This window comes from Nannospalax galili, unplaced genomic scaffold (genome assembly GCF_000622305.1).
Source record: "Nannospalax galili isolate Female #2095 unplaced genomic scaffold, S.galili_v1.0 scaffold49, whole genome shotgun sequence".
NCBI classification, from domain to species: Eukaryota; Metazoa; Chordata; class Mammalia; order Rodentia; family Spalacidae; genus Nannospalax; species Nannospalax galili.
In genome coordinates this window covers 1,029,507-1,056,988 of record NW_008359444.1, presented here as the reverse complement: position 1 = coordinate 1,056,988, position 27,482 = coordinate 1,029,507, and the positions used below count along the sequence as shown (strand labels likewise).

At 49.0% G+C, this 27,482-nt stretch overlaps 1 protein-coding gene across 1 annotated transcript in view; it reads right to left on the bottom strand.

Moving 5' to 3' along the window:
- Inpp5a (inositol polyphosphate-5-phosphatase A) overlaps positions 1-27,482 on the bottom strand; it is a 192,161-nt gene that overhangs the window by 31,030 nt on the left and 133,649 nt on the right. Inside the window, exons 7-9 of the mRNA XM_008823156.2 lie at positions 25,900-25,952; positions 24,312-24,431; positions 8,763-8,847 (exon numbers count right to left, since the gene is read on the bottom strand). Of these exons, the coding sequence (XP_008821378.1) occupies positions 8,763-8,847; positions 24,312-24,431; positions 25,900-25,952 (258 nt within the window). The remainder of the gene's footprint in view (positions 1-8,762; positions 8,848-24,311; positions 24,432-25,899; positions 25,953-27,482) is intronic.

Genomic DNA, 27,482 nt, shown 5'->3' with positions numbered 1-27,482 from the left:
ACAGTCCATGTGTTCTTTCTCAGACGCTTTTTACTTCACACACTGCAGTTTATTGACATCTGAGTCAGGATCTCCAAGGCTTCCCATAATGACAGTGACTAGCAACAGGATGCATGAAAGCTCTGGTTTGAGGCAATATGACCAAGCCGCTGACTAGGCGAAGCCACCTTTAGCTGCTGAGGCGTAGCATTTTGGACACTGTGCTAGGAATGGGGCGGGAGCTCTGAGGAGGTTTGAGGTGCTGGACAAGATGCTCCCTCTTCACGGTGCTGGCACAAAGCAGGGCTGGAGAAGATGGGGACACAGAGGCACTTGTGCAGGGAGAGGCTCCACACATGCCATCACTCAGGAGACCCCCGTCATCATCCACGTTCAGCCACAAGTTGTGTGGCTGCACCCTGTTCTGCCTGTGCTCTACTCAGTTTCACTAATGGTTGCAGGACACATGCAGGCGACATGTACAGGTGCCTAACGAGGCTCACCTGTGAACAGGGGCATCTCCATGAGACCTGAGGTGCTGAAATCACTTGCCCTTCCCAGCCTTGCCTCCTTTGCAGGTGCCTGTGATTCTTTCTGACCACACACCGTCTGTGCAGGGGGCCACAGGGTCAGGAACCACAGTCAGCAGGGGCACAGGTCTCTATCGATCTAGGCTCTGCTTTTACTCGGGGGCACTTCTGTGTGTGACAGGTCTTGAAGTCCCGGTTAGAAGGAAACTCTTTTCTAGCCTGGGCCACTGAGAATCCATGTGATGGACCTGCACTGGTATGGGCAACCAGGCCCAGCCAGTAGCTGAAGCTTGGTGGGAAACTGCTGATGTCAAGGAAGCCCAGCCTGTGCAGCCAGTACCTTGACAAGGACATGTGAGCCTGTGACATGCTCCTCAATAGAACGGTGGTCCCAGACAGGGCAGAGGAAACCCATCCTGGTCTTCTTTCTTCTTCCCATCTGCTGCTTTTAGTTAAATTCTAGCCAGGAAAATGTGCAGGAATAAAAGGCCACAAGTAGAAGCTCTACAAACCAGCTTTCACACTGCAGAGTTGGCAGTGGGAACAGAAAGAGCTTCTAGCAGACAGTTCCCAGACAGGCTGAGGGCTCCACACACATCCCTTGGAACGCATGAATGGAAAACCATTATTGCCACTAAGCTCACATTTTCAATGCCTCCAAAATGCAGAACTGACCCAGAACATAAACATTATTTAGGCTAAAAATGGTTCTCCTGGACTATGGAACATTAATATAAATTTGGGTTCCACTACATTCTTTGCTGTTAAACTAATAAAATGCGTTTCCTTGGAAGGTGATAGTAACCAAAAAGGCCCCTTACTGCTGCCACCACTGCAACATGCTTAAATAGTGTCCCATGGGCCAGGCAACCCAGATCCAGAACACGCCTACCACATTGAAACCCAGGGGATAAAGTTCTAGTGAAATGGGCACCACAAATTTAAGTGTTAAATTCTGATAGATGTCACAGTCCTTGGCTAGCCACTTGAATTTTGGAGCACAAATAAGCATTCTCTAACTATGCCTTCATAACTGATGTCTACAGCCATTATTTCAAGTCTTAAACTATTCATGGAGTGGAAAATGAGGGTAACTGGTAAGTCACTAGACTGACAGCTCTGAGATGAAAATTGGTGGCTTTAAAACTCATATTCATCACATGAAACCAGCAGTCTATGGAATACGTTCAGAAAACAGTATCCTAACAAATCCTCTGACTCTTTTGTGGTGATTCAGAAGTCAGTGTACATCCCAAAAAAAATGCTCATTTTGACTGCTGCTCTATGCCATCAGGGACCTAGATACATAGGACACTACATGGAGGGGCCACTGTCAGCCTCATGGAGATAGGAGACCATCATGAAACTGACAAGGATGGTGTCACAGCAGGTCTAATTGTGTTTGGTAAGTACTTGTGACTGAACAGCACAAACAGCCCTGAATTCATCTGCCAACCTTCAGCATTTATCTAGGACACGCAGTGTGTGCACACATGCTCAATTTCTGTTTATCTGGACTTGTACACTCCCATTGCCCCTTGGTGTCAGGGTGGGAATCAATGGGGCACCTTTTCCCACAGGGCAGTGGTCTGTGACTGGGCTGCAGGCATTATAGCTCTGTCTGCAAGTGCTGCAACCAGTGCTGGGGTTGTGGCAATTCAGGCCCACTAGGTCACATCTGTGGCTTCTCAGTTGCCTGGTGAAGCACAGCGTATAAAATACATCCTCACTGACCCCAAACCTGAGGGTCCCAGACCTCTTCAACTAGTGTGCTTGGCCTGGGCTGGGGAGCAAGTCAGCAGACAGCACCACTCAGAGAAAGGGGTAGATCAGTGGCTACAGGGCTTTGGGCAGCTGACCCATCCATCCTCAGATGGGCCAGCAGTTCAGAGTGATTCTGAACAAAACCAGGGAAAGGATTTTTCATGATTTCCTGGGCTTTTGGAATGTGGTTCTGCCTGGCACATAGGAGGCCTGGGAACAGGGAGCACTGGCCACCCAAGCTTCTCTCAGGCAGGCCGTATCCTCCACCCCAGTTCTTCCCCCACAAAAATAAGTACTGTTGAAAAGTCTAACTTTTGGGATCAGAAGACACTACTGCAGTGATGGTGGAGAAGAAGACATCTACCTGACATCACCACGGGACACAGGGATGAACACAGGCATTGCAAAATTCCCGACATCATCAGGGATGGATGCTGTGTGGGGAACTGCCTGTTAGAACCTTCAGATGCCTGTCCTTTGTCCTTTTCATTGTTGGATACTGTCAACTGGTTATTCACAACAGAGTGCTGTAAAGACCCTCTCATCTCCTCTCTCAAGATGGCCTGACTCCAGTAGCCAGGCAGGGGTGGGTATGGTGCTAATGAAGCCCAGTGGCATCTGCTAGCTCCACCAAGTAGCACAGGACCTACATTTACATGATTATGGGACAGGTTGAGTCTCATATGCACCTGGGGTATCTGGAGTCCACATGCAAGACCCAGAAATGGCTCACTTAACTATGCTGTCCTGTGGGTCATTCTTTGCCCTGGCTGGAGGTGCCCCTACAGCATGCTATATGGACTCCTTCTAGATGTCCCTAGGCTTACAAGGCTGGTATAATGGAAGGGAGGCAGAGGAGGGTCCCCATTGTCTCTCACAGAAGGGCTAAGCCATGTGTATGTAGCCAGATAACTCCATGACCAGGAGTCCCAAGATCTAGTTCCTGTAATAGGGTCATGGGACAGAAGGGTAGGGGATATGCTAATTAAAATGTCATTTCTTCACAGAAGAGAGGCCTCTGAAAATCAAATTCAAACTGTTATAATTCACCATGACACAGCTGTCACAAGCACTATGTAGAAATGGCCCAAACAGAAGTCTCCTGAAGTTGTTAAAAATATATTTCATGATTTCAGTGACAAATTCTGTTCTTGCCATTATTCTTAAAAACAAGCCCACAAGCTGAGTGGTACTGTGTGTGTATATTCTATTTGAGGTCCCCCCCAACTTGACTTCTTGCCACAGGAGAGCTCAGTCTCCTGTAGGCACAGGTGGAATGAAATGTCCACATGATCCTGAGGGAGCTCCGACCAGAGGGGAAGAGGGGCTGCTAGTATGAGCTTCTGGGGGGGCTAACTTGGGTGTGCAGAATGCTAGAGGAACTGGTGAGAGCCGTGGTACAGATCTGCCCATAATCCTGACTAGGAGGGTCACTAACCAGGTGAAGCAGGCCCTGTGGGGCCCGTGGGAACTGGACAGATGGCCCTTCTACCTTACTCTGACACAGATGTGCCTATCCCACATGACACCCAGGCTGTAATATCTACCTACTATTCACTCTCTACAATGTAAGCAAAGCTCCAAATCATACAGGGCGGCTCAAACTAGCCAGCTAAGGCCAAGGCCAAACACTGAAAAGCCAAAGAAGTGAACCCTAAAGGCATTTAATTTCTGCCAACTCACAGAACTGCCATCACAGCTGCCTCTGCTCATTGGGGCCCTAGGAATATGCCAGTGGACCCTTGGGCCCAGGTGTCTCCTGCGATGTCTAGAATGTGCTCACATTGCTTGTGTGCTGTCGGTTGTGCAGACAGGGACACAGCAGTGTTTGGTCTAATAAGGACCCAATGACCACACGCTGTCAGCACTTCAGCTGGAGCCCACTGGCTGGGGCAAAAGTGTCTGGGGCTCTCAGAAGGGCTGACTGTGAGGCCCTCGGAGGCAATGATCAGGTGCAATGTTACCTCCCCGGCTGACTTAGAGCAGCTCCAGATACCTGTAGTATACCAAGCAGGCTGAGCTGGCTTACTATGGCTGTGGTCCTCCTCACACGGCAGATGTGACACTGAGAATCCTTTCTGACATGCTCTTCAGAACCGGCACAGGCAGTGCTAGGACCTCCTCAGTGCCACTCTGTACTGCATCTGAGGAACCTCTCTCCAGGGCAGTTGCTGATACAGCAGAGCCCTCACGGGCCCTGTTCTAAAACAGGCACAGCTGGCACCTGAGCATGTAGCTGTCAGCAACTGGCAACTGGATTTGGAAAAGACTGCCAGCTTCCAGAAATGCATCCATCACCACCACTGCTGGGGAGGTGATGGACAGCAGGTGTGGTGCTCCCAGACCATGCAGAGACAGGCACGCCTGGCACCGCTGTCACTCTGCGTCACCACAGCCAGCTGAGCACCCAGATGCCAGTTGCCACCATGCAAGGCATAAAACATACCCTCCAAACAATCCAGCACCAGGACTGTGCTGAGGCTGGTTACATTATTAATTAGAGTAATGGTGCATGGTCCTGTTACACGGCACGATAATCGTGTTTAATTTGTGTATGTTTTAATTATGGCTTAAGCAGTGCCAAATTTGATCACAGTATCATCTTTTCAGTTCTGCTCTGCAAGCATGTTTGCATTAATTTGCATCTGAAACATAAGAAGCTGCTCTTCCTGGAGGCAGTGCCTCCCAGCTCTGCACACAGAGCCTCTTTCACGGGCCACCCATACTCCTCCCTCATTACAAGTGACAAGCAGGTCTCCACTGTGCTCCAAGAGCTTCCAGAGTCCAGAGCCTGGTCCCTTCCCAGAGGCATCTCAGAGCCTGAGCCCGCCCTCCCTACAGGACGAACAATGGATGCATTTAATGCATTTAATTTACTGAGGTTGGGCCCAGCTCATTGGCCTCTCATTGTTTTGGAGATAGATTTAATTAACCTCTGATGAATCTTGCCAGCCAGTGTGATGGCGTGAGACCCCAAGGGGTAGGGCTATCAAACGGGTCCTATTCCCCTGAAAGATAGGGATCTCAGCACCTGCCCAGGATAGTAGGAGAGCTGATGGGGGCACTGTTCTGGGTGGGGGCTCAGTGGCTGGAGAGAACAAAGTGAAGCCTGGGCTCCTGCCAGACATTGAAAATAAACTTCCACTTTCATCTTAGGAGGGCAGCCATGTCTACCTGTAGAAGAAATACTCACATGTATTGGGTGGTGCCTAGAATATCTGCCTGCCCACCGCTCCAGGTTTGTCTTTCTAGAACATACCTTCAGGCAGAGCGGCTTATGTTCTGGGCAGCATACCTTCCTATTCATGTCTGTGTCTGTCTGTGACTGTTCTTATCCTACACTTTCTCATTTTTACTCTGACTTTCAGAAATATAAAGTCACTTGGGGTTGACCTGCCAAAGATGAGGGCACAGAAATCCCTAAGAGCGGTGGGGCTGAGGCTGGTCTGTAGGCATGCACACTGAAGCACCCGAGGCCCTCTCAGGAAAGGCAGGTATGGAGAAGCAAGGAGAAGAACAGCTTACCATTCCAGGAAGCCGTGTCTGTGAACTGGGGCATCAGCCAAAGGCCAACAGAAGCCATCATGGTGATGCTCCAGTGAGTATTGCCTGGCTGGGGCTACTTGGTCCTGTGGGTCCTCAGGCAATGTTGGAGGCTAGGTGTCGGGGGGAGGACTCTGCCTTCTTTCTTGGCAGAACAGTCCATGTGGTAGGGCAAGACAATAGACAGGATGGTAGGCCTGGAAGATTCGGTGGGACAGGTTTCTCAAAGTGGGTAGCAGGACCATGTGCTCATGCGAAGTGCTTATACTTAGTGATGGTGAAGTCATGAGGAGAAATGGTCTTTAGTCTCAGAGCTACAGCCTTTGCTTCACCAAACAGCCCTAAAAACCTACACTAAAAAATTACATTCCATATTTTTACTAGGTTTGCTTTACTCACATAATAAAGTACATGCAGAACGTAAAGGTACTTTACTTATTTGTCAAATGAATATCAGCTACCCATAAGTTTTAAAGAGTCACAAACTCCTCCGGGAATTAATACATGGATCTAAGATATATCCGTTTATTTATTGAGCAAATAATCCAGTTTAAAAACTATTGATTTTCCTCTAACTCCCTTGCAAGTGCCAGATTAATAGGTGCTCCAGGCTTCTAAAGTGGGAGGGGCCATACACTAGAATCAGCAACTGCTTGAAGGGCTGCTGTCAGGAGGCATGTTGGGAGAGCAGGTGCCAGTGCCAGAGGTCTTAATGCCCTGTTGCAGAGACCTCCCTGCTTCTGAGGAGAGGGTGTCTTTGAGGGGTGTTACAGCCACCTAGGACACATTGTCTCATCTTAATAGCTTTGAAAAGAAAGCTGCAGAGGGAGCTGTTCACAAGAGCCCAGTAGAGCTGGTATGACCACAGAGCATACTGATATCCCTCGCCTTCACGCAGGGAAATTCAGGTCAAACACATGCACAAGGAAAGTATCCCACAACAGAGAAGAAGGGGATGCCAACGGCCTTCCTCAGGTGAAGCCGGGAGCCCACAGTGACCACAGAGGAGCAGGTATTTAAAATAGCACCTGACGCTATGAGTACCATACTCCAGGAAATCATCCTCTCTTTGTGGCTGGAAAGACCCCTCCTCTACCCTGCTGGTAGTTGAGATGGTTGAGGACGCCATCTATCCTTTCTATGGGAATGTGAACAGCAGATCACAGTGCTGCCCCTGTGCTGTGAGGGATAATCTCACATCTGGGGTACTGCAAAGGACGTTGGATATCTGGCTGGAGACTCCATGCTATGGACATCTGGGAGCTGTGGCTTCCTTCCTAGCTGCATAATGGTCCTACCTGATGGTACATGCACATATCCACTCACTCATATAGCCAAACTGTCCTCCCATAGAAACACACTCTGAAGGACAGATTCAAAAGGGTGCTCATTAACCATTCTGATTCTGTCCAGTTCAGCTGCTTTTTCTGATGACTTGCATTCTACCCAGAAGGAAAATTCGATGTGAAGAAGCTTCTCTGACCTTTCTCCAACCACAAGTGGCTCTGGGCTGACCATCACTGGCCTTCTAACAGTCTTTTACTTACCTACTGGCCACTCTGCTCCAAGCAGAGGCCTTGGGGCAACTATATGCAGCAGAGTTGCTGACCTCCAGCAGCAGGTTTGTAAGCCGGCTCAGAGGCTCAGGATGGAGAGATTGGCAGCCTGGGAAAGGAGTCTTTCTAGCCTCTAGTGGCTTTGTGAATGGAGGAGGGACCTTCAGTGAGGGCCCCGACTTCCTGGTGTGACCTGAAGAAAGATTTCCACAGGCAGACTGAGTTCCCACTGGCTTCAGGCTCGTGGCAGAAGAGTGGAGCCTGAAAGCCCAGGAGGAAGGATGCAGGATTTCATAGTCCCCTATGGAGCCCGCTGATCCTAAAATCTGTGTATGTGCTACAGTGTTCCTCCCCGTCAAGGCTGTGATAAGATGCACCTCTACAAGGAGCCACTGAGCACCCAGGACCCTCCAGTCTTAGCACCCAGTGAAAATCCAGGGAAACCCCTGTACCCACTGACCCTCTGTACCACAAAGTTCAAAATACACACTGTGGGTCTGGCCTGAGAGGTACCCTCAGCTTAATTAAACACAGAAGGATTTCAATAGCACATCACTCTCTTCCGTCAACCAAAGGGAGACACTTGCTCAGCTCTGTCTTTAAAAAATAATTCTCTACCAAGTATGGAAGATTAATGTATGACAGAGCTTCACTACTAATGGGAAGAAAGGAATTCAAGGTACTGTATATTTTCATGTTGTTCCTACTTGGCCTCTGCATGTGGATTACCTAGTGCCTCCACATGCTTTAAAGGCTGCCGTGTATGCCTCCCCAGGCAGGAGAGGGAAGAGGGTGGGCGGTGTCCCCAGCTGGCCATCCCAGAGCTCAGGATGCAAAGTCAGCACAGATTTCACCATAGACAGGGTTGGTCCTTGTGACACCACAGGATTCACTTCCTTTGGTAGTACATTCTAGCCATAAAGCTTCCTTCTGACCTCAGCAGCCACATCACTTGTCTTTGAACCAAGGTTTGCCAGATGCCACCACTCCAGGGACCCCAGAGCCCTGGCATCCAGACTGGAGCTCCTATGGTAGCCAGCATAGTCTTGGAGTTCCCCAAAACCAAAAGAGCCTCAATTTATTAAATCAAATGGAACAACCAATTTCTGTTTTTGATGTGTGGGAATCCTATTGGGAAATAGCCCACAGTGGCTTCCCCAGGTTGTCTTCCACAAGGACAGGACTGCCTTAAGTAGACTGACCAGGGACCAACCGTACAGATCCCCTCTCCCTAGCAAGAATGTTTCTCCATTATGAATTTTTAACTAAGTAGTGTAATCAGTGAAAATGATGACACAGAAGTAGCCTGATACTGATGGTATTCCTCTGCTCTGCTGGTTCAGCCACAAGGAAACCCAGCACCCAGGCTGGGGAGGATGCCCACACCTACCTCTATGACAGACTTGGAATCCAGACGGAAGTTAAAATCGCCAAAAACAAAGTAGGAAACTTTCTCGAATCGCTGGTCAATGATTCTGGGAGAAGAAAAGGAAACAGTGATCACTGACAGTGCAATACTGACTGGCCCGAGCAGGACTGGACCAGCCATATCTCCCTTTCAATCTCCGCAGTGTCCTACAAAGGCACTGTGGTGATTGCTTCTTTGTACCCCCAAACCTAGCACAAGGACCACCACCAGCACATGGCTATTAAACAGGACTCAACTCCCCTTATTGGCTGGCCAGGGGGATTCAGAAAACAAACTCTGAGGAATGTGACTGGGGCCAGGCAGATGCTTGAGTGAGACTAGCACTCAGAAGGAAGGAAATGGGGGCAAGCTTCTCCTGGGGAACCGGTACAGGCAGATGCTTGAGTGAGACTAGCACTCAGAAGGAAGGAAATGGGGGCAAGCTTCTCCTGGGGAACCGGTACACTTGAGGTCTGCACATGGGACCCTGTGGCCACAGGTAGACACTGCCTCAGCTGCCCACAGTTGCCCCTCCTTATACAGCATGAGCTCCTATCTATTCTGGAATGGTTACACAACCTACCCACACACTTCTAAGTTACATGCAGTGGAGAATGCTCACAACACATAAACAGGTTATCTGGTGCTGGAATACTTGTCTGCGTAACCTCACACAATCACAATCACATTATGAAAAAGTTTTCCCAGTGAGAGAGAAATGCATACATGAACATCTGGCAGGACATACAGCAGCTTCTCTCAGAGAGAAGTTCAGATCTCCAACTGCCTGACTCAAGCAGTGACACAACAAACTCTCCTGCTCCTGAGTCAGGTGAGTGATCCTTACTTCTGATTGAAAGAGGAGTAAGAGCACTTGCAGCAAGGCACTCGCTGTCTGACGAGACGCCTACAGAGCAGAGTGCCTTCTGTCCAGAGGCAGAGGAAATCCAGTAGCCTATTCCAAATCCTACTGGCCACTCCAGGCTTCTTCATGTTGCGTGCTGTGACAAAGCCCAAGAAGGAGCAAGGGACAGGCTGCTGTTTTCAAAAACAAACTTGAAGAGGGGAGATGGCTCAGTGGCAGGAGTGTTTTATCTACAAGCATAAACACCCGAGTTTGAGTCCCCAGTACCCACGCAAAATGCCAGATATGGCTGTGCATGCCTCTTAAACCAGCATTTGGGGAGTGAAGACAGGCAGACAGCTCCTGAGAGCGCCCTGGCCAGCCAGCCTAATCTAAACAGCCAACTTCCAGTTCAGTGAGAGACCTTGTCTCAAGGCAGTAAGGTGGAGGCTAATAGAGAAGCACACCCAAAGTCCTGCTCTGGCCTCATGTATGCCCCCCACCACTACCACATGCATGTACTGCACATACATACCCCACACATACAAGACACTTGATTATCAGCTAGGCAGAAGTCAGATTTTCTCAATCAGATTGAATCAAAAGCTTCTTAGTGGGGCTGGAGAGATGGCTCAGCAGTTAAGAGCACTGGCTGCTCCTCCAGAGGACCCGGGTTCTATTCCCAACACTCACACGGTAGCTAACAACCATCCTTAACTCCAGTTCCAAGGGATCCAACACCCTCTTCTTGCCTGCATAACACAGGTGCACTTACATACATGTAGGCAAAACATTCATACACATAAAATTAAATTTAAAAAAATTATTTTTAAGTTTCTAGTGGCTACCAGGAGGCCCAGTGGCCTGACTATTGCTGTCCTGTGTTGCTTTCAGCATCAGTGAGTACCACAGGTTGGGCCTGTGGTGGTAGCAGTGGTGATGGAGCTTAGAGCTAAAGTAGGTTACAAGGGGTGCTGCAGACCCAGGGAGCCAGGAAAGGGGCAGCTGATGAAGCTTGTCATAGACTAGGTCTTTTCCAACTCAGTTCATTAACTTCAGAAATAAAAGGACACAGGAAAGGCCCATCTCCCATATAAAGCTTTTACATAGCTTCATGTGTCACACTGGTCCCCAGTAAGCATCTGAAGGGTGTCCACCCAGTAGGTTGGCAGGATGATGATGTCACAGTGAGGAAGTTGGGTAAAGAAGACAGGGACCTGGGGAGCACTGTGCCATCCAGGCTCCTGAGGGGCTGGAGAACTCTGGGAGAAGTCTCTAGAGTTTTCAGCACTCACTAGAATTTGATCTTCCTTATTGTTTTTAGAGCTGAGGCCCCTCCACTTGACTTCCCTTTGATTGCTCCTTCCTTTCTACTCATGACGTTCACACATGTGCTTTTCCCATACTGTACCCTCCCTGAGTGCAGAAACCCACCGCACTGCTGTCCTCAGCAGGACAGTCAAAGCACGGGCCTCTGTGCCCTGACTTCCTGCAGGGCCAACTGGTCTGCGGGTTCATTAAATGCTCCACCCACCTCCCACCGAGGCTGCCTCATATCACACTGAATGTGTAGGGTGTTTTTGAGGCAGTCTATTTTCTACAGATCTTTTTAGGTCTATTCCTCTGAAGGGCAGGATATGCTCTTAATCACTGAACCATCTCTCCAGACCCTTATACAACTTTATAAGGAAGTTTTGCTGATCTTTTTTTTTTTTTTGTCTTTTTGAGACAGGGTCTTCCTATAGCCCCAGCTGTCCTAGAACTCAATATATAGACCAGGCTGGCCTCTAACTCACAGAGATCCACCTGCCTCTGCCTCCTGAGTGCTAGGATTAAAGGCGTGTACCACCACACCTGGCTGATAATTCTTTTAAAAATCATCTTAGCTCTTTTTCACATTCCGCTTGTGTAACACTTGCTATATCTTCTGGCCAAAGTCTATAAAAAAAAATACGGTCTTCCCTGTTAAGTGGAATTGCTTTGAATTTAAACACTAATTTATAGAGAAGGGTCATATCTGAACAACAATGTAGATGGCCAGCAATGTCAGTACTTTTTAAAAGTTCAGTGTTCCTGTCAGGAACACTGCTGCTAAGGAATGAAGTCCTCACACAGCAGCGAGGTTTGAGTCTGGTTGGGCCACATGCTGGGCTTAGCCTGGTCCCTTCTTCCCTTCCTCTTCCTCTTCCTCCTCCCCCAGTGGGTGCCAGTGCAGCTTGGAGCAGAGAAGGGAATGGGACCTGCCCTGAAATGACCCTATCTCTCAGAAGGGATATATCTGATTTTTTTTTTCTAACAGTAAACATCTTTAGAAGAAAAGGAAAAATACTTCCAGACAATCTGTGTTGGCTTTATAAAGCCATCAAGAACCAGGTCCACCAGCTTGTCTAGCTTGAAGGATTGGGATCCAGGTCATCCATACTGAAGCCCCAGTGGGAAAAGAAGCAGTTTGCATTCTGCATTTATGAAGCTCCTGGGCTCCCAGCAAAGTGGAACATGTTTCAGAGCTCCCAGGTCCAGCTACAAGTCCACCATCCCTGCACCAGAATGCAGCAGAGAAACTGCCCCTGGGGCTTGTCACATTGTTCTTTAAAAAATAACAAATGTCCTTATGAAACCTAATACCATGTACAATGAATGTATACCAATAAAAAAATAAAAAAACAAAAAGTTCAAGATCTGGAAAATAGTATATTAGAGAGAAAATCCAGGCCCAGAAAGACAAATTCCACATATTCCCTCTCCTGTGGGTCCTAGCTTAGAATTTTTAGATTTGTGAGGTTTTATGTGTTGTTTTGGTTCTGGTTTTTGTCTTTTTGAGGCAGGGTCTCCCTATAGCCCCAGCTGGCCCGGACCTCTTATTGGTTTGTGAGTTTGAGAGAGTCAGAAAGGGCCCACGAGACGGACAGAGAAAGAAGTCTTAATGAGGGGAGGGGATAGCAGAACACATGACATTAAGTAGAGGGAGGGGATACTGGGGATTAAAGGTTTAAGCAGGGACAGGGGCAGGGGGTTTAGGGTAGAAGGAGTGGGATATGTGTTAACCAAGATTAATGATGCATGAAAAAATCCTTATGGAAATTTACTGCTTTGTAAACTAATTAGAATATAATTTTTTTTTTTTTTACAAAGGGAGTTTAGATAGAAGTATCCTACAAGGGTGGACAATGCTGTTCCCAGAAGATATTTCAGTGCCAAGCATGGGATACCTTCCTACAAGTTACTGATAAGGGAGGAACAGAAGCACCCCAAACAACAAAGGCTATTATTAATGCTCCTGGTTGCACCCCATAACTAGGTGGGTAGACCCTATTGCTGAAGACACCACACACTTGGGTTGCAGGACATAGAGAAATCAATCTGCTACTGGCCGGGAAACTTCCTGCTTTCATAGTGCTGGATGTAGGCTGCTGGGGGAGAAAAGACATCAACGGTCTGACCCGGCACTGGATCTTGCACCAATTCTGACATGCCAGGCAAGATATGCTCACTGGTTTAGGAAGTTGTGGGATTGTTACTGGGGGCAACGAACTATTTTCCTTCAATTTTATTATCATGTGTATATGATGTGTGGGTATGCACACCACAACACACATATTGAAGTGAGAGGACAACTTTGCAGAACCGGTTCTCTCTTTCCACCTTTATGTAGCTTTAGGGATTGAACTCAGGTTGCCAGGCTTGAATGACAAGTGTCTTTTTACCTGATGAGTCACTTTGCTGGGCTCATAACCAACTATTTCTGATTGGATTTGAAGACTGCGCCACAGGAGGGAATGCATGCCTGATACAATAAACCTGGTCAAAAATCCACGATGGGGGGGGGTCATAAATCCTACTCTTGTTTTGCTAAAAGCTCATGTTATCAAACTGTCTTCTAAATATCTGTATACACCCACTGACTAGTGCTGCTCTCAGCCTGGGTCAGAGAGGCATCTTCCTGCAGTGGGCAGGGGTTAATGTAGAAACTCATCACTAGTCAAAGCCCTGAGAATAAGTGACTGTTGAGTGGTCAGCCCTAAATGGAACATTTATGTCAACCTCCCTCCCCTAGAATCAAGGAACACTGCAGAAAGTGGGTATAAAGAATTCAGAGCAGGAAGATAGGAAGGAATCCTATAAAACGCTCTCTTCTGGATGCAACATTTTTCTACATTCATGCAGCTGGGTTACCTGCACAAGATGAAGCCCGTATAGATGGAGATGGGGTTCATGAGAGGCCTCACCTCTAGCTGAGGAGCTACTGGCAGTTGATGGCTACTGGGGAAGAGAGGGCCAGTTTTCTGGGGAGTGTGGTTCCTGTTAGATTGTCCATACACACACACACACACACACACACACACACACGCACACACACACACACACACACAAAAGGAAATGGGGCTGGAGAGATGGCTCAGCGGTTAAGAACACTGGCTGTTCTTGCAGAAGACCCGGGTTCGAATCCCAGTACCCACACAGTGGCTAACAACTGTCCGTAACTCCAGTTCCAGGGGATCCGACAGCCTCTCTGTCCTTCTTGGACATCGCATGACACAGGGGCACTTACCTACATGCAGGAATGCATGTATACACATAAAATAACAATAATAAACAAAATAAAAGAAATGAAAGGGTCAGGGAGATATGGTGGGGCAGGAGGGTACAGGGGGTTGGTATGATCAAGATACACTGAACACATGTACGACATTGTCAAAGAATAAATTAAAATATTTTTAAAAAACACAAAAAGAAACAAAAGATTCGCCTACATTATCACAGTGCTGACTTAGGCTGTGAGAAAGGATGCACTTGATGAGCATATGGCTGCTTCTAGCCAGGGACAGACTGGTACTGTGCTGAGGACACCAAGTTCTACCAGGAGTCTGAGAAAGCAGAGGACCATCCTGACAGTCTGTGGGAACCAGGAGGCCCACTGCCCTGGCCCTGCCCCACTCATTCTTTCCTGACTCAAAAGGCTGTTGGCTGACTTGCAACTCAGTCTGTCTCCACACAGCTCAACCTGTTTCCAGTATCTCATTTTCATTTTTGGAGTCCTAGACCATTGTTCCTGACTGTGGCCAGCCTGTCCTCCTCTCCCACGGATGTAGTGGGCTCTCTGAAGATAGGTCTGGGCCTCTCCTTCCCAGATTCCCACCCTTTTCCCTCCATGAGCTCTTCCTCTCTCCCTGAGCAGTTGGAGAGAGCCCCTTGATGGGGGCCAAACTGGGCAGGTAAGTGGGCAGTCAGGTTCCACCACAGGGTCAGTTCCTCTGTGAGCCATTTCTCAGGCAGACCAGACTGCGAACAGGCCTCTGTGTTCACAGGCTGGTTCTTCAAAGTGAGAGGTGAAGAATCCAGAAGAACACACGTAGGAGAATGGGAAGGTGGGCACTAGGCCAGCGGGGGCTGGTGGAGCCTGTGCCTACGGCACTGTGCTCACTGTAAGTGCCTCCTCCTGTCTCTTCTCATATCCTTTCTCTTCGTCCTGATTCTATTTTTTAGAGAAAAAACAAACCAAAGCAAAACTCTGGCTTGTGCTGTTACATGGATGGCTGGAAGGGCAAGTGCTGTCACATTCTGGGCAGAAACATTTTTTATGTTTGGATATCTACTATTTTATCTTACAATCTGTAATATCTGCCATGAGAAAGCACAGGAATGTGGCCAGAGAGATGGCTCAGCAAGTGCAGGGTTTGCTGTTTAAGACAGCGACCTAAATTCGATCCCCAGAACCCACACAAAGGGAAGGAAAGAATTGACTCCATGAAGTTGTTCTCTGATCTCTACACGTTCACCATGGAACACGTGCCCTTTCACCCCATGCACAATAATGACAAATACAAATTCAGAAAACACAAGCACGCTCATGTCCTTAGGAGAACCAACGTTGAAAATTATAAAGACTTTTGAATTAACAAGGTTTACTAGCATTTTTCTTTTCCTTTTATATTTTAAATTTGAGACAGAGTCTTGTTATGAAGTTCAGGCCAGCCTAGAACACCCGTCTCCACCACCTGAGTGCAGGAACTGTAGATGTGCTGTTCTTCAACACTTACACTTCCAGTGTGAGAGTGCTAGAGTTGACTTGCACTTTTCAAGTATGCCTGAGGAATCACACACACACACACACACACACACACACACACACACACTTCAGAAGCAGTGTCCTGTGCAAGCGTGTGTTATATACATATGTCACAGACACATCAGAGGCATGTGTTATATGCACAGGTCACAGGCATCTACAACCAACTTCACAGCAAGTGTCCTCTTCTCCACAGAGGGATGGATGGCTTTGAAGAATCCCTAGGTGAAGCAAGGATTAGGTGAACCTGCATTCATCAATGCTGAGTTCTTGAGCTAAGTACATATGAACTTCATCTTCCATTCAAGGCTTTATCTCTTCTCGTATGAGTGCTAAAGCTACCTCAACCTCTGAGCTGGGAAAGGAAAGGGCACTTTTGGTATTTGCTGCGGGTGTTCAAAGCTGCGTAGAAGTGCTGCTGAGGTCTCTTGGGAGGGTAGTGATGCCCACATGCCAAAGAGATGTGAAGCAAGCCAGAACTGAGCTCAGAGTAAGCGCATCAAGGGAAGAGCCAAGTTCATAGGACGCTAAAGTAAGTCTGTGTAAGCAAGTGAATCCGTGGGCTCTTGTGCCAAAGAGTGGGAACCAGGGCCTTCTTTCTAGCTTGTGAGCTGATGTGAGCATCAAGTTCTATGGACATGCTAAGTTTTGATGTGAAGAAAACCAAGGCCTAGAAAGCAACATAAAGGTGTGGTGCTAGGAGAGCACTGACCACGGACGCTCAGCCTGCCTGGCTAATCAAACAGGAGAATCAGTGTGGAGATGATTTCCTCTTTAAAAAGCTAATTTCACACTTAAGCTGGGCACGCTAACTTTAGAATGCTGTGTGATCGGCAAGAGAATGCTGCCTTCTGGGCCATTCTCCTCATGAGAGGTGCTGATGGGTCCTGGCTGGGGCCTATGCTGGGCCTGCAACGACCCAGGGAGGTGATTTCACAGGCACATCTGGATTCCTGTAAGACTATCATTAAAAACCTAAACTTTATCATTCGTCCCTGCCCTGCTCTTTTTGATATAATAGCCCAAGCCAATTAATAACAACACCCATCTCTGAAGGTCGCACAGAAGCAGCAAGATGAAGGGGCTGTCATGGCCGAGGCAATCGCCTGAGTGCCAGGCCAGTGGCCCTCCCGGCACTCACTTTTAATTTCAACATAGTGCCATTTGGACCAGGAAAAAAAGTTGTTTTAAAATTAATTACCTTGTCAGTAGCTATTATGATTAAAAAGTAGGCCCACATCAATATCATGTGCCTCATTCAGAAAGAGAATTACAAGAAGAGCCATAAAAATCAATTTTTTAGACCTGGAAATGGTGTCTCCTGTTTGACAGGTGATTCCAGGATGTGACAGCCCTGCTGGGGGAGGGGTGGCTTTCCTCTGCGGGGCCAGGGGCTTTGTCCCCTATCTGAGGATATCACCTCACATGATGCAATGGGCTCAGGACTTCTGCAGGAAAATTATAGAGAGTACGAAATCACACTTCCATCTGCAGTTAATTCTGTGCCACAGGCAGGAATCCTGGGGTGCCACAGGAACCCCAGGAATCCATATGGTCATGGAGACTGCAGAGATCATCTGTGCAGCATCACACAGGGTCCAGGAGAGACCACAGACTTGTATACAACTTGGTTTGCTTTTTCATGCCAAGGGATGCAGAGGCCTGGAAGGTGGATCTGGCCATGCACTGGTCAGTCCTGTCCCATGTAGTGCCTCCTACACCTTGGTAAACTGCCTTTACTTTCTTCCCTTTTAACTTAAAAAAAAAATTTATGTGCATGAGTGCCTGCACATATGTATGTAAGTGCACTGTCATGCAATGTCCACAGAGGTCAGAAGAGGGCGTAGGATCCTCTGGAACTAGAGTTACGGATGGTTGTTAAACACCATGTTGGCGCTGGGATTTGAACCTGGGTCCTCTGTAAGAGCATTAAGTGCTTGTAACTGCTGAGCCATCTCTCCAGCCATCTCCCCTGGCATTTTGCTTTTTAAACAGTAGTTCAGATGCTAAAACTTTGGGCACTATACTTTCACCTAACTATGGAGTCTGCACACATTCTGATATCCATAAAAATTGGCTTCTTTCTCAGCTATAGGAAAGACCATGTTTGTTGATCAAACAATCTTAAGTAGCAAAAACAATGATGATATAAAATGGCCAAACTATCCAAAATATCTGAGAATAATTTAATTACTTAAACGTTTGCCTTAATCTTAAGTCATCTAGTGACCAGGTATACTTAAACCATCTAAAGTAAACTCACCCAACAAAATAAATTCCATGATCAGCTTTAAACTTTCTACAACATCATTCCTCACCCAGTCCCAAGAAGGTGCTGCTGGGTACAGGCTCTATCCTCTCAGGCCTGGGGCTCTGAGGCAAGGACCTGACAGCAACAGACCCACAGGACACCCAGCATGGCCCAAGGTGGCCTGCAGGACCTCAGGTTGAGTCCTGGCAACCACCACCCTCCTCCTTGACTAGTCCATGGATCCCCAGGAGAGTGCCCTCATCATGTGTGCATTCTGCCATCCCAATGTCTCCGATGTCTCTATCCCATCCCTCTAGCAACCACCATCAAGCCCAGGGCACGCCAGGCTCCACAGATACCAATGTGGGCAGGCTGCCCCAGGTCCTCCCTCACTTTCTATAGCAGGGCAGGTGTCAGTCTACTCTCTGTCGCTTGAGACTCAGACCAGGTGGAATCTGTCTTGACCATTACTGAGGGTCCCAATCACAGCAGGGGATGCGCTGAGGATAACACCAAGGCTAAGTACACAGTACCATATAGGACTGTCTTGTGCAACAGAACACTGAAAATCTGGGCCAAGAGATGTTGTAGTGAGTGAGTAACCTTCCCCACCTTAGCCTATGGGAACTGCTGCTCCTCTTCTGAATGGCAGTCCTTGCTGTAGTTAGTCTAGCTTATGGTCTACGCTTTACACATGAGCTCCTGCTAGGGATTGACCTGTGTTCTAAGGTCAGAGGGTAGGTCCTGACACCTCACAGTGCTTGACTCTATAATTCAAGGACACATTGTCCACAATCCACGAGGGAGCCTTTGTCAGAACCTGGCTTGCCGCCTTCAGCTTGAACTTTAGCCTCCAGAATTGTAAGAAATGAGTATCAGTGAAGTCCTCAGGCTGTAGCCTTTTGCCGAAGTAGTCAGAGGGCAGTGCCCATTCCCAGGGTACACAGTATGGACAACGGGACAACACGGAACATCCCGAGGCTCTGGAGGCTGTTGGTCAAGGCTCCTCATAGCTGGGATCCCACCTATTTTTCTAGCCTTCTAGTACAGACTAAAAACTATTAGGTGGACTTTTAAGAGATTGGGTTCTGGGGCTGGAGAGATGGTTCAGCAGTTCAGAACATTGGTTGTTCTTGCAGAAGACCTGGGTTTGAATCCTAGCACCCACATGGCAGCTAACAACTGTCTATAACTCCAGTCCCAGGGGATCTGACAGCCTCTTCTGACCTCCGCAGGCATTGCACTACATGGTGCAGTTACCTACATGCAGGCAATACATGCATACACATAAAATAAAATAATAAAAAGAGATTGGGTTCTTTCCTCTGGACACATATTGGTTCACTTTCCCAAAGGCAAGATGCTGGGCATCTGCTATGTGCCAGGAGCATTTCAGGCCATAGCCACATTGACCTTTCCCAACCTTGCCAAGGCCAGGCAGGTTCTCTGAAGATGCCTGTCCCATCCTGAAATAGTGCCCCAGAGCTGCTGTGGATGACTGTGTGCTCACTCTGCATCCAGGGGGCACTGGGTGGGGATGCTAAGCAGAGGCAGGCAGAGGCTCAGGACACAGACACAGGGCACCAATGACACCCACGTGTTTTATTTTTTCAGAGAAGGAAAGAAGGGCAAACTGTGCATGCCATCTAAAGAGTATAGGGGTAGGACTTTTCCCCGTTACAGCCTTCAAGCCATTTTCAAAATGAAGGACATACTGTGAATTTCATCAGTCATCTGAGACACCGGCATCAGTCTCATCTTGCTCAGCTGCAACTGGACTTGACACGTCCTAGTTACCAAACTCCCAATGGACGCCGTGGCAACGCTGGCACAGGTCTTGGGGTTTCAGGCTGATGCTGTGTGCACAGCAGAACAACACCAGTGTGCAGGCTCTAGGCCTCTCAATTTTCTATGTGGATAACATGCTGTGCAGGGTGAGCTCTAGCCTATGGATCCTTAGAGGCCCCCAGAGCATAGGGCAGCCTGACTGGCTACATCCACAACCCACAGAGATACCTGTACCCCTTCTCTGGGGGCAGTGGGTAACAAATGAGGTACAAGAAACAGCTCTGTGCTGGCCATGCCAGTGTTCGGGAATGACCTAGATCCTTAGCAGGGAGCTTGCCTTTGCCTAGAGACACAACGCTTTTCTTCTGCTCACTGAACAGCAAGGCAAGTTCTGGGAACAGCGTAAAGAGAAACATTTAGATTGGAGGGGTCTTTGAGCAGCCTGACAGCTGACGGATGACCGTCCATAAAGCGACAAAGAGGTGCTGTGTGGCAGCCGGCGTCACATCGCCTCTCCCTGGGAAACTAATTGCTCCGGATTGTCCTGAGGAACATTATTTTTCTGGCAATCATTTCCTTTGAATGCCCAAAATGAGCATGAAACAACTCTTTTCACTGGACATAAAAGTTAAATGTCCCAATGTTGATCAAATTAACTTCAGCACTGTGACAATGGACTGTGTTTGTGAGAAAATAATGGGGGACAGAGGGGTGCTTTATGCCAGGGTTTCACAGTTGTAATGTAAAAATGTCTCTGTTGGACTAGCTAGGCCACATTTCAAAGGGGACACTGAAAGCTCCTGTCACTTGTGGAAAAATCTCATTTCATGGGCTGAGTGCTCGGGAAGATTTCAGGACTTGTCCATAGTTGGTACCTCAGGGCCCTGCCTTAAGTCACCCCAGAAGCCCCTGAAGGGTTGACCTCATGTCAAATAGAGGGACCTGAGTATCATGGCAGGAGCCAGCATAGGCCCCTCCTAGAGCCACAAGTGGGTAGGGCCTTTGACTGTCCCAGCATCTCCAGGCCCTGGCACAGATGCCCCTGACTTCCTGTACTGGCCCTAGGACAGTGGCCTAGGACACAACCACTCACAGCTGAGGCTGTTGCAGAGTTTAATCAGCCTTGTTTCTTTTGAGCCTATTTATTTTGGAATTATCTTAGAATGGGAGAAAAATTGTGGCATACTGGTACCTCTTAGTTTTAACATAATCTCCTTTCCCCTTTGGGGGGTGGGGATGCAAGGCTGCCTCTCCCTGGTTCTGATGCTCCCACTTCTCAGCTCAGATGAAGATAGGGAGGGACCTGCAGGCTAGACAGGGAGATTAAACCTGAGAAGACGCCCCCCCACCTCCTCACTGTCTCCTGCAGCTCAGTGGGGCCCCCAGACAATGCTCCCGCGGTTCCCAGTGCTGCTGTGAATACGGCGCTGTTGGTGGTGGTGTCCATTCAAAGGCCAGTGCAGCATTGTCCTCCCCAATCAGCACAGTAGAATGCGGTCTGCTGGTGGCTGCCAAAAGGTTAGCCTCCCGATGAAAGGGCAGGCCATTATTCACCACTCCTGCAGAGTGCCCCTTTGTGCCCCACAGCCCAGCCCTGCACTGCGGAGGTCCGGATCTGCGGCTGGCTGAGTTCGCCACAGAAGCCATTCATGGGAATGCAAAGATGCAGAAAAGTGGCCCCCAAACTCCAAGGCTGCTTTCCTGTAGGTTGTGGAGGCATGTGGTGCAGGGCAACAACACATTCTAATGCCTTACCACACAGACAACCTGACCACGGTCACCAGGGCTGATGGACATTTGGTCCCTCTTAGCTCCCAAGCTCCCTGGGAGGTCCCAGAAAAAATGCCATGGACAGACAGCAGGAAGGACCACATGCAGCTATGCTGGGGACAAGACCCTTGCTACTAGGCTGCTGATTCACTACCCCAAAGGGGCGGCCCCACAGAACACAGAGTATCAGTCCACTGCCACAGAAGTCTCCGCTGCTGGGAAGGTCCTATGGGAAGCCAGCTATGACTCTGCTAACCTCCTTCCTAAATCAAGACGTGACCCTGAGGGGAGGTACTCAGTTCAGTGCCATCCTCTAGGGCTTGGTCCTGCTAGGGGCAGTGTCAGTCACGTTTCATTCCAGGAGCTAGTGGGCAGCATTGCAGAACCCTGGCAAACACGTTCCACAGGGCCCACAGCAGAGGATGTTTGAAAGCAGCAGTGGCGAAATGCAAGAGGGTAGGATGGCTATGCTAGAGGCACCAGAGGATGAGGGCAACCTGGGCCATGTGGGGAGACAGGCACAGCCAGGAATTGGTCCCTTTTGGGGGGCAAATCACCTGAACCAATCTCTAACTGCCAGGGCCGTGTCCTACAGTGAGGTGTTGGCTTGAGCTTCAGGCTTCAGATGGCATCTGCTCAGGCATCAGCACCAGCTGAAAGGGCACAGTTGCATACAGGGTTGAAGGATGGGAGCTCAGACTGAGGCAACAATAGCAGAAGCATCAGACTCATCCCACAACCATGGCTCTGCTAGGAGAACCTGGGACGTACTAGGCGCACCAGGGCCCTCCCTCACATGGGACAAGGTTGGGAGGGAAAAGGACCAGTAGACTGACCTCTTTTTCCAGGTGGGAAGGCACAGTCCCCAAAGGGGGCCTGTCTGATGGTAGCACAGGGGCTAGAACTCACCTCTGGACTCCTGTGTAGAGTGCCATCCCTGAGGCACATAAGGTCAATGGTTGAGGAGCTCACGAAAACCCAACTTACTGATGTGCCATCACAGAGAAAAGTATTAGAAGTTGGAGGGATCTAAGTGGTTCCAACCCCATACTGCAGTGGCATCATGGATGGGAGGATCCAGCTTTGCTTCTTACCTTGGGAAATACTGATCCATGACACAGACATGCATGTACAAACTTGCCCACAAACATATGTGTGCACTCACATGCACAAACATGATCACATTGACTCATCAAGATTGCATACACACACACACTATTCTCACAAGGCACAAGGAGACAGGTCTCATGCTCAAGGCTTGTGTAAGGACTTCCCTAGAAGCTGTTCATTGCTAGAGACCCTCAAGGTCCCCCTAGGCTACTGGTCTTACTGGGGTACAAATGTGCCCGTATCCTAGGGTCCCCTGTCATGGGACTGTGTTAACTCTACCCTCAAGAATCTGACAGTGTGAGAATGACATGATACTTGTGACTTGGAATGGCCTGCACAGGTGTTCTCGGTCAGCTGTTTTTCCTTCAGTTGCAAATGTCTTCCAAGAAGCTTGTATAGGATCAGGGAGCACCCTGCATTCCACCATCCCTTTTCTTTCTGTCTGGGCAAGGGGTTGGCACACCATAACCATTGTCTCCTCTCTCAAGGACACAGGCCAACAGTGTGATAATCCCAGGGATAGGTGGTGATCTGGGGGCAGCAGAGTCCTCTGCTTAGTATAATGCCCATGTTCAGAAATGGCCACTTCTTCAGAACAAATAGGAAATGCTCTGTGAAGGTACTGGGGAAGGGAGAGTCTAAGGAGAGGCCAGGGACCAGCTGGAAGGAGGCTTGGGGACTTCTGAACAGAGGCTGAGATCTGAGGGAAGGTCAGGGTAGAGAGGAAAGGAGGCTGAGGCTAAGCCAGGCAAAGCCCCAGGCACTCTCTCGAGAGGGAAATATGATGTCTTTGCTCCCAGGCAAAGCATCTAGGAAACAGAGCTCAGGAGGAACTGAAGACCACTGGTCCTGGTCTATGGGAAGTGGCTATAGCCAAATGCAGTTGACCCTTTCCTATTATTTTGGCTGTGGGATGGCAAGGGGATCAACTGGAGCACCACAGGGCAGGGGCAGAGACCAGACCCAGATGTGGCTCCCAGGTTGGGCTTCAGAAAAGGCCTATCTACAAGTCAGATGGATACTAGTACCTAGACCAGACTCATCCTAATAATCAGGGCTCCTGTCTTCTTTAGATGACAGTACATTATCCCTGACCTGTCCAAGGTCACACAGGACATCACAGATGGAAGGGCCTGCAGCCAGGGCGAGTGGGAGCTCCTGAAAAAGGTGTGTGGTCCCTTGTCTGACAGTCCCTGAAGCCACCATCCCTTCCTCAGGGACCATTCTATCCCCAGTAGGCACAATCAGGCCAGCTGGACAGGAAACGGACAGAGGCAGGAAGGAGGCGGTACCATGTAGGACTAAGCAGCTGGGCTTCTTTGGGCTGACCCTAGACACTATGGATGGGGCCAGAGTTTGGTGGTGGGAACACTGTCCATGGAAGGCAAAGCTCCAGAGGCATCCATTTCTGAGCCTGCAGTTAAAGGCAGCCATGGCAATTCTGAGGTACTGTGCTATCTATGCTTGCATTCCCCACACCTCTTCAAGATATGGCTTCTTCACTTTCCCACAGAGCACGGAAGAGAAGTAATGTGTATTCAGCCTGACTCCTGAGGGGTTTCTCAGTCAGTAGATGGGTGGAGAAGACATTCCATCCTCCATGGGAGGACATTGCCAAGGGCCATTGTTAATCAAACCATGAAGTGGCCTCAGAGCAGCCACAGCCATGCTCAGAAGTGGCTGGGGCCCAGCAGCACCTACCTGTCAAGCACATAACCCAGGGCCTTATGCCGGACCCCGGAGTACACTGAGGGGCTTGTCTCCCAGGCCACTAAGTTGGATGCATCATGGAAAAGATGAATGTTCACCAAGTCGAAGGCACTGCAACAAAGAGAAAAAGGGGGTCGGTGACCAAGGGCTGGAGCTTTAGGCTGCCCTGGACAGAGCCATTCCTCTCTGTACCCACCCTGCTTCCTTAGTGGCAAAGCTCTAGGCACCTATACACACACTGTCCTTGGTCACTCCTGGGTGAACCACAGCATTGCCTCCCTGAGACCAGAAGACATGAGACCTTCAGTTTTGTCTCTAATAAATCCTCACAAAGATTGGTACTTTGGCCAGGTAAATGAGAGGAACTTTTCTTAAGAAAAGGACAGTATCACAGCATTTCCTGAAAGCTGTAAGCTCAACTACGTGGAGAAGGATGAGCCTCTTTCAACCTCAGCTCCCAAGAGTCCATACTGCCGGGGAAGAACTGCTGGGGACTGGAACACAGGGGCACGGAGACAAGCAGGGACACTGTCTTTTCACTGCCTCTGAGCATCCAGCCTGAGGGCCTTTGTGCACATGGACCTGATGAGACCAGAGAGTGGTCTACATCAGCCTTCCCTACATCCTGTGGGGTCCCTAGGCATCTCTAGCTAGCACGGGCCTTACCTGTGCACGGGTACCTTACCAGGTGAGCTCCTGACTCCATCTCCAAGGTGTATAGTACCATATCACATCTTCTACAGGGCACTGGAACTAGACCTCACCCCCTTTTCAGCAGCAAGGTGAAGGAGAAGCCAACAACTCAGCCTCTAGGTCCATGTCCCCAAAGCCCCTCCCACACCATGCAGGGAGGCGTGGTCCCTGAGACCAAGGCCAAAAAGCATCAGGGATGGCCTGCTAGCTCCTAGATTGGGTCATGGGGAACTGCAGCTCCACTCAGGGACCCTCTGTTCTCCTTTCCTACTCCTACTCTTTGGACATTGTCCTAGGCAGCCCTAGGGGCCAGGATACTAGCTGAATCACAGATACTAGGGTCTAGTCACATATGTCTCAGGAGCTGAAAGCCGAGCTACAGATTTCTGCAGTTCTTAGAAGAGCTGGGCAAAGCAGGCATCGCTTTGGAGAATGGTTCCCACAGGAAGATGAAGCTCGGACAAGTAAGGTGAGCCAGGACCTGCTTGTTTGTGCTCAACAACCTCAGCCTGCCAGGCTGTCTGTGCACAACTTAACTTTGTGGCCTGAGACCCATTAGGAGGTCTCTCCACCAGCTCAGTTGTGCAGTGGGCTCTGCCACACAGAGTTCACACTGGGGAGGGACCAGAGGTCTTCATTTGTGCTGAGTGCCTGGACTTCTGACTTACAAAGAACAGGCAACAACACTGTGTAAAGGGGCATCGTCTACACACCACAGACAGATAAGGAGTGACAGCACAGGTCTTGGGTGGCAGGGTTCCTGTTCAAAGTGAGTAGAGCCTCTGAAAACATGTCCACAACACCACAGGGGCACAAAGCACAGAAGAAGAATAGAAAGCATTCTGAAAACTATGAAGTGAAGACAGTCAGAGGGCTTGTTACATACCAGTCAGCAATGCACCACCTTGTTCGGATGAAGCCTTTTCTTGACCACTTGCACTGAAAAACAAAGGTTATTTACAGTTACAAAACTGTAAACAGCACAGAGAGAAACTGGATGCCACATGCCCATCTCTGCTCAGGGCACAGGTAACTTGCTTTTGAGACAATTTCTTATTATAAAATCCAAGCTGACCTCAAACTCACTATTCTCCTACCTCAGCCTCCTGAGTGCTAGGATTACAGGATACTGCTCCACTAAACCTAGCTGGTAAGGCACTTTTCAAACAGGAAACTGTTGATCTGTTGGTCTTTAAGGCATTCCACAAAAGGTACTGAAATGTGCACTGCAATGGTTCATCTTCACTGACTTGACTGAGAATCACCTGGAGATAGGCAGAGCTCTGGGAGCATCTGGGGGTCTTTCCAGAGAAAATTAACTCATGGGGGAAAAGGCCTGCCCTGATTGTGGGACACTTCCATGGCCTGAGGGCCCAGTCTGAATAAAAAGGAACCATTCCCTTTCTTTTCATCTTGGCTCACCATGATGTGAGCTGAGCTGTCTACTACCCCTGCCCCCTCCATTATGTACTAACACTTCTGAAACCAGGAGCAAAACCAATCCTTCCTCCCTTAGGTTGTTTCTGTAGGGTACTGTGGTCACAGTGATGAGACACTAACTAACACATGCACTACCCACAGGTGATGAGATGGAGTCAGCCTCTCAGCCTGTGTCCTGACAGCCCTGAGCTGGCATGATCAAGAGAATGACAGTGAAAGACTGATGTGGGAAAGTGGGCCTATCCCTACAGACCTGCTAGGGAGCCCACCCAGTAGTGCCAGAGTACGCAGTGCCTTCACATAGCTGTGGAGTGCTATGTTCAACCACAGGCAGAGCAGGTGCCATGATGTGAGTGTCCCCTAAATCCTGATGCTGAAATCTGACCTCTAATATGATGGGGCTGAGGGGCCTCTCAGAGGTGATCCGTCACCAGGACTAGCCCTCCTTGCAAAGGGCCTTGAGGGAGAGAGTCTGGGCTCTTTTACTCCTTCCCTCCTTTCTGCCTCATGGGAACATGTCTTTGTGGAGGTGCCATCTTGGAAAAGGACGCAGCACTCATCAGACACTTTATCTGCTAGTGCCTGGATTCCGTACTTCCTGGGCTCCAGAACTACGGAAGAACTGTGGTTGAAACCCACTCAGCCTGAGGCATTCCGCTGAGAACTAGTACTGGTAAGGAGAGGGTTAGACTTAACAAAGGGGGTGGTCACTTCTGACCTGTGTTCTCTCTCTCTAAAATATACTCTATTAAGAGTCTGGAAGACTCTACTTGGTCCAGCTGGAGCTACAGGGAGACTCTGTCTCAAAAAGACCAAAAAAAGAAAAAAGTCTGGGAAGATTCTACTTGGTCCTGAAGTGAGGAAGAAATGGCAGAGAGAGGAAAGGGAGGGGAGGGAAGGGAGAGGGAACAGGGCACAGGCTTGACCTCCCCTGTCTAGAGCTGCAGATGTTTTGCACGTATGCTTCCTGTTCCAGCTTTGCTGACCAACAAGACTGCTCTAAAGAAGCCAGGTACCGGAAGCAGTCCA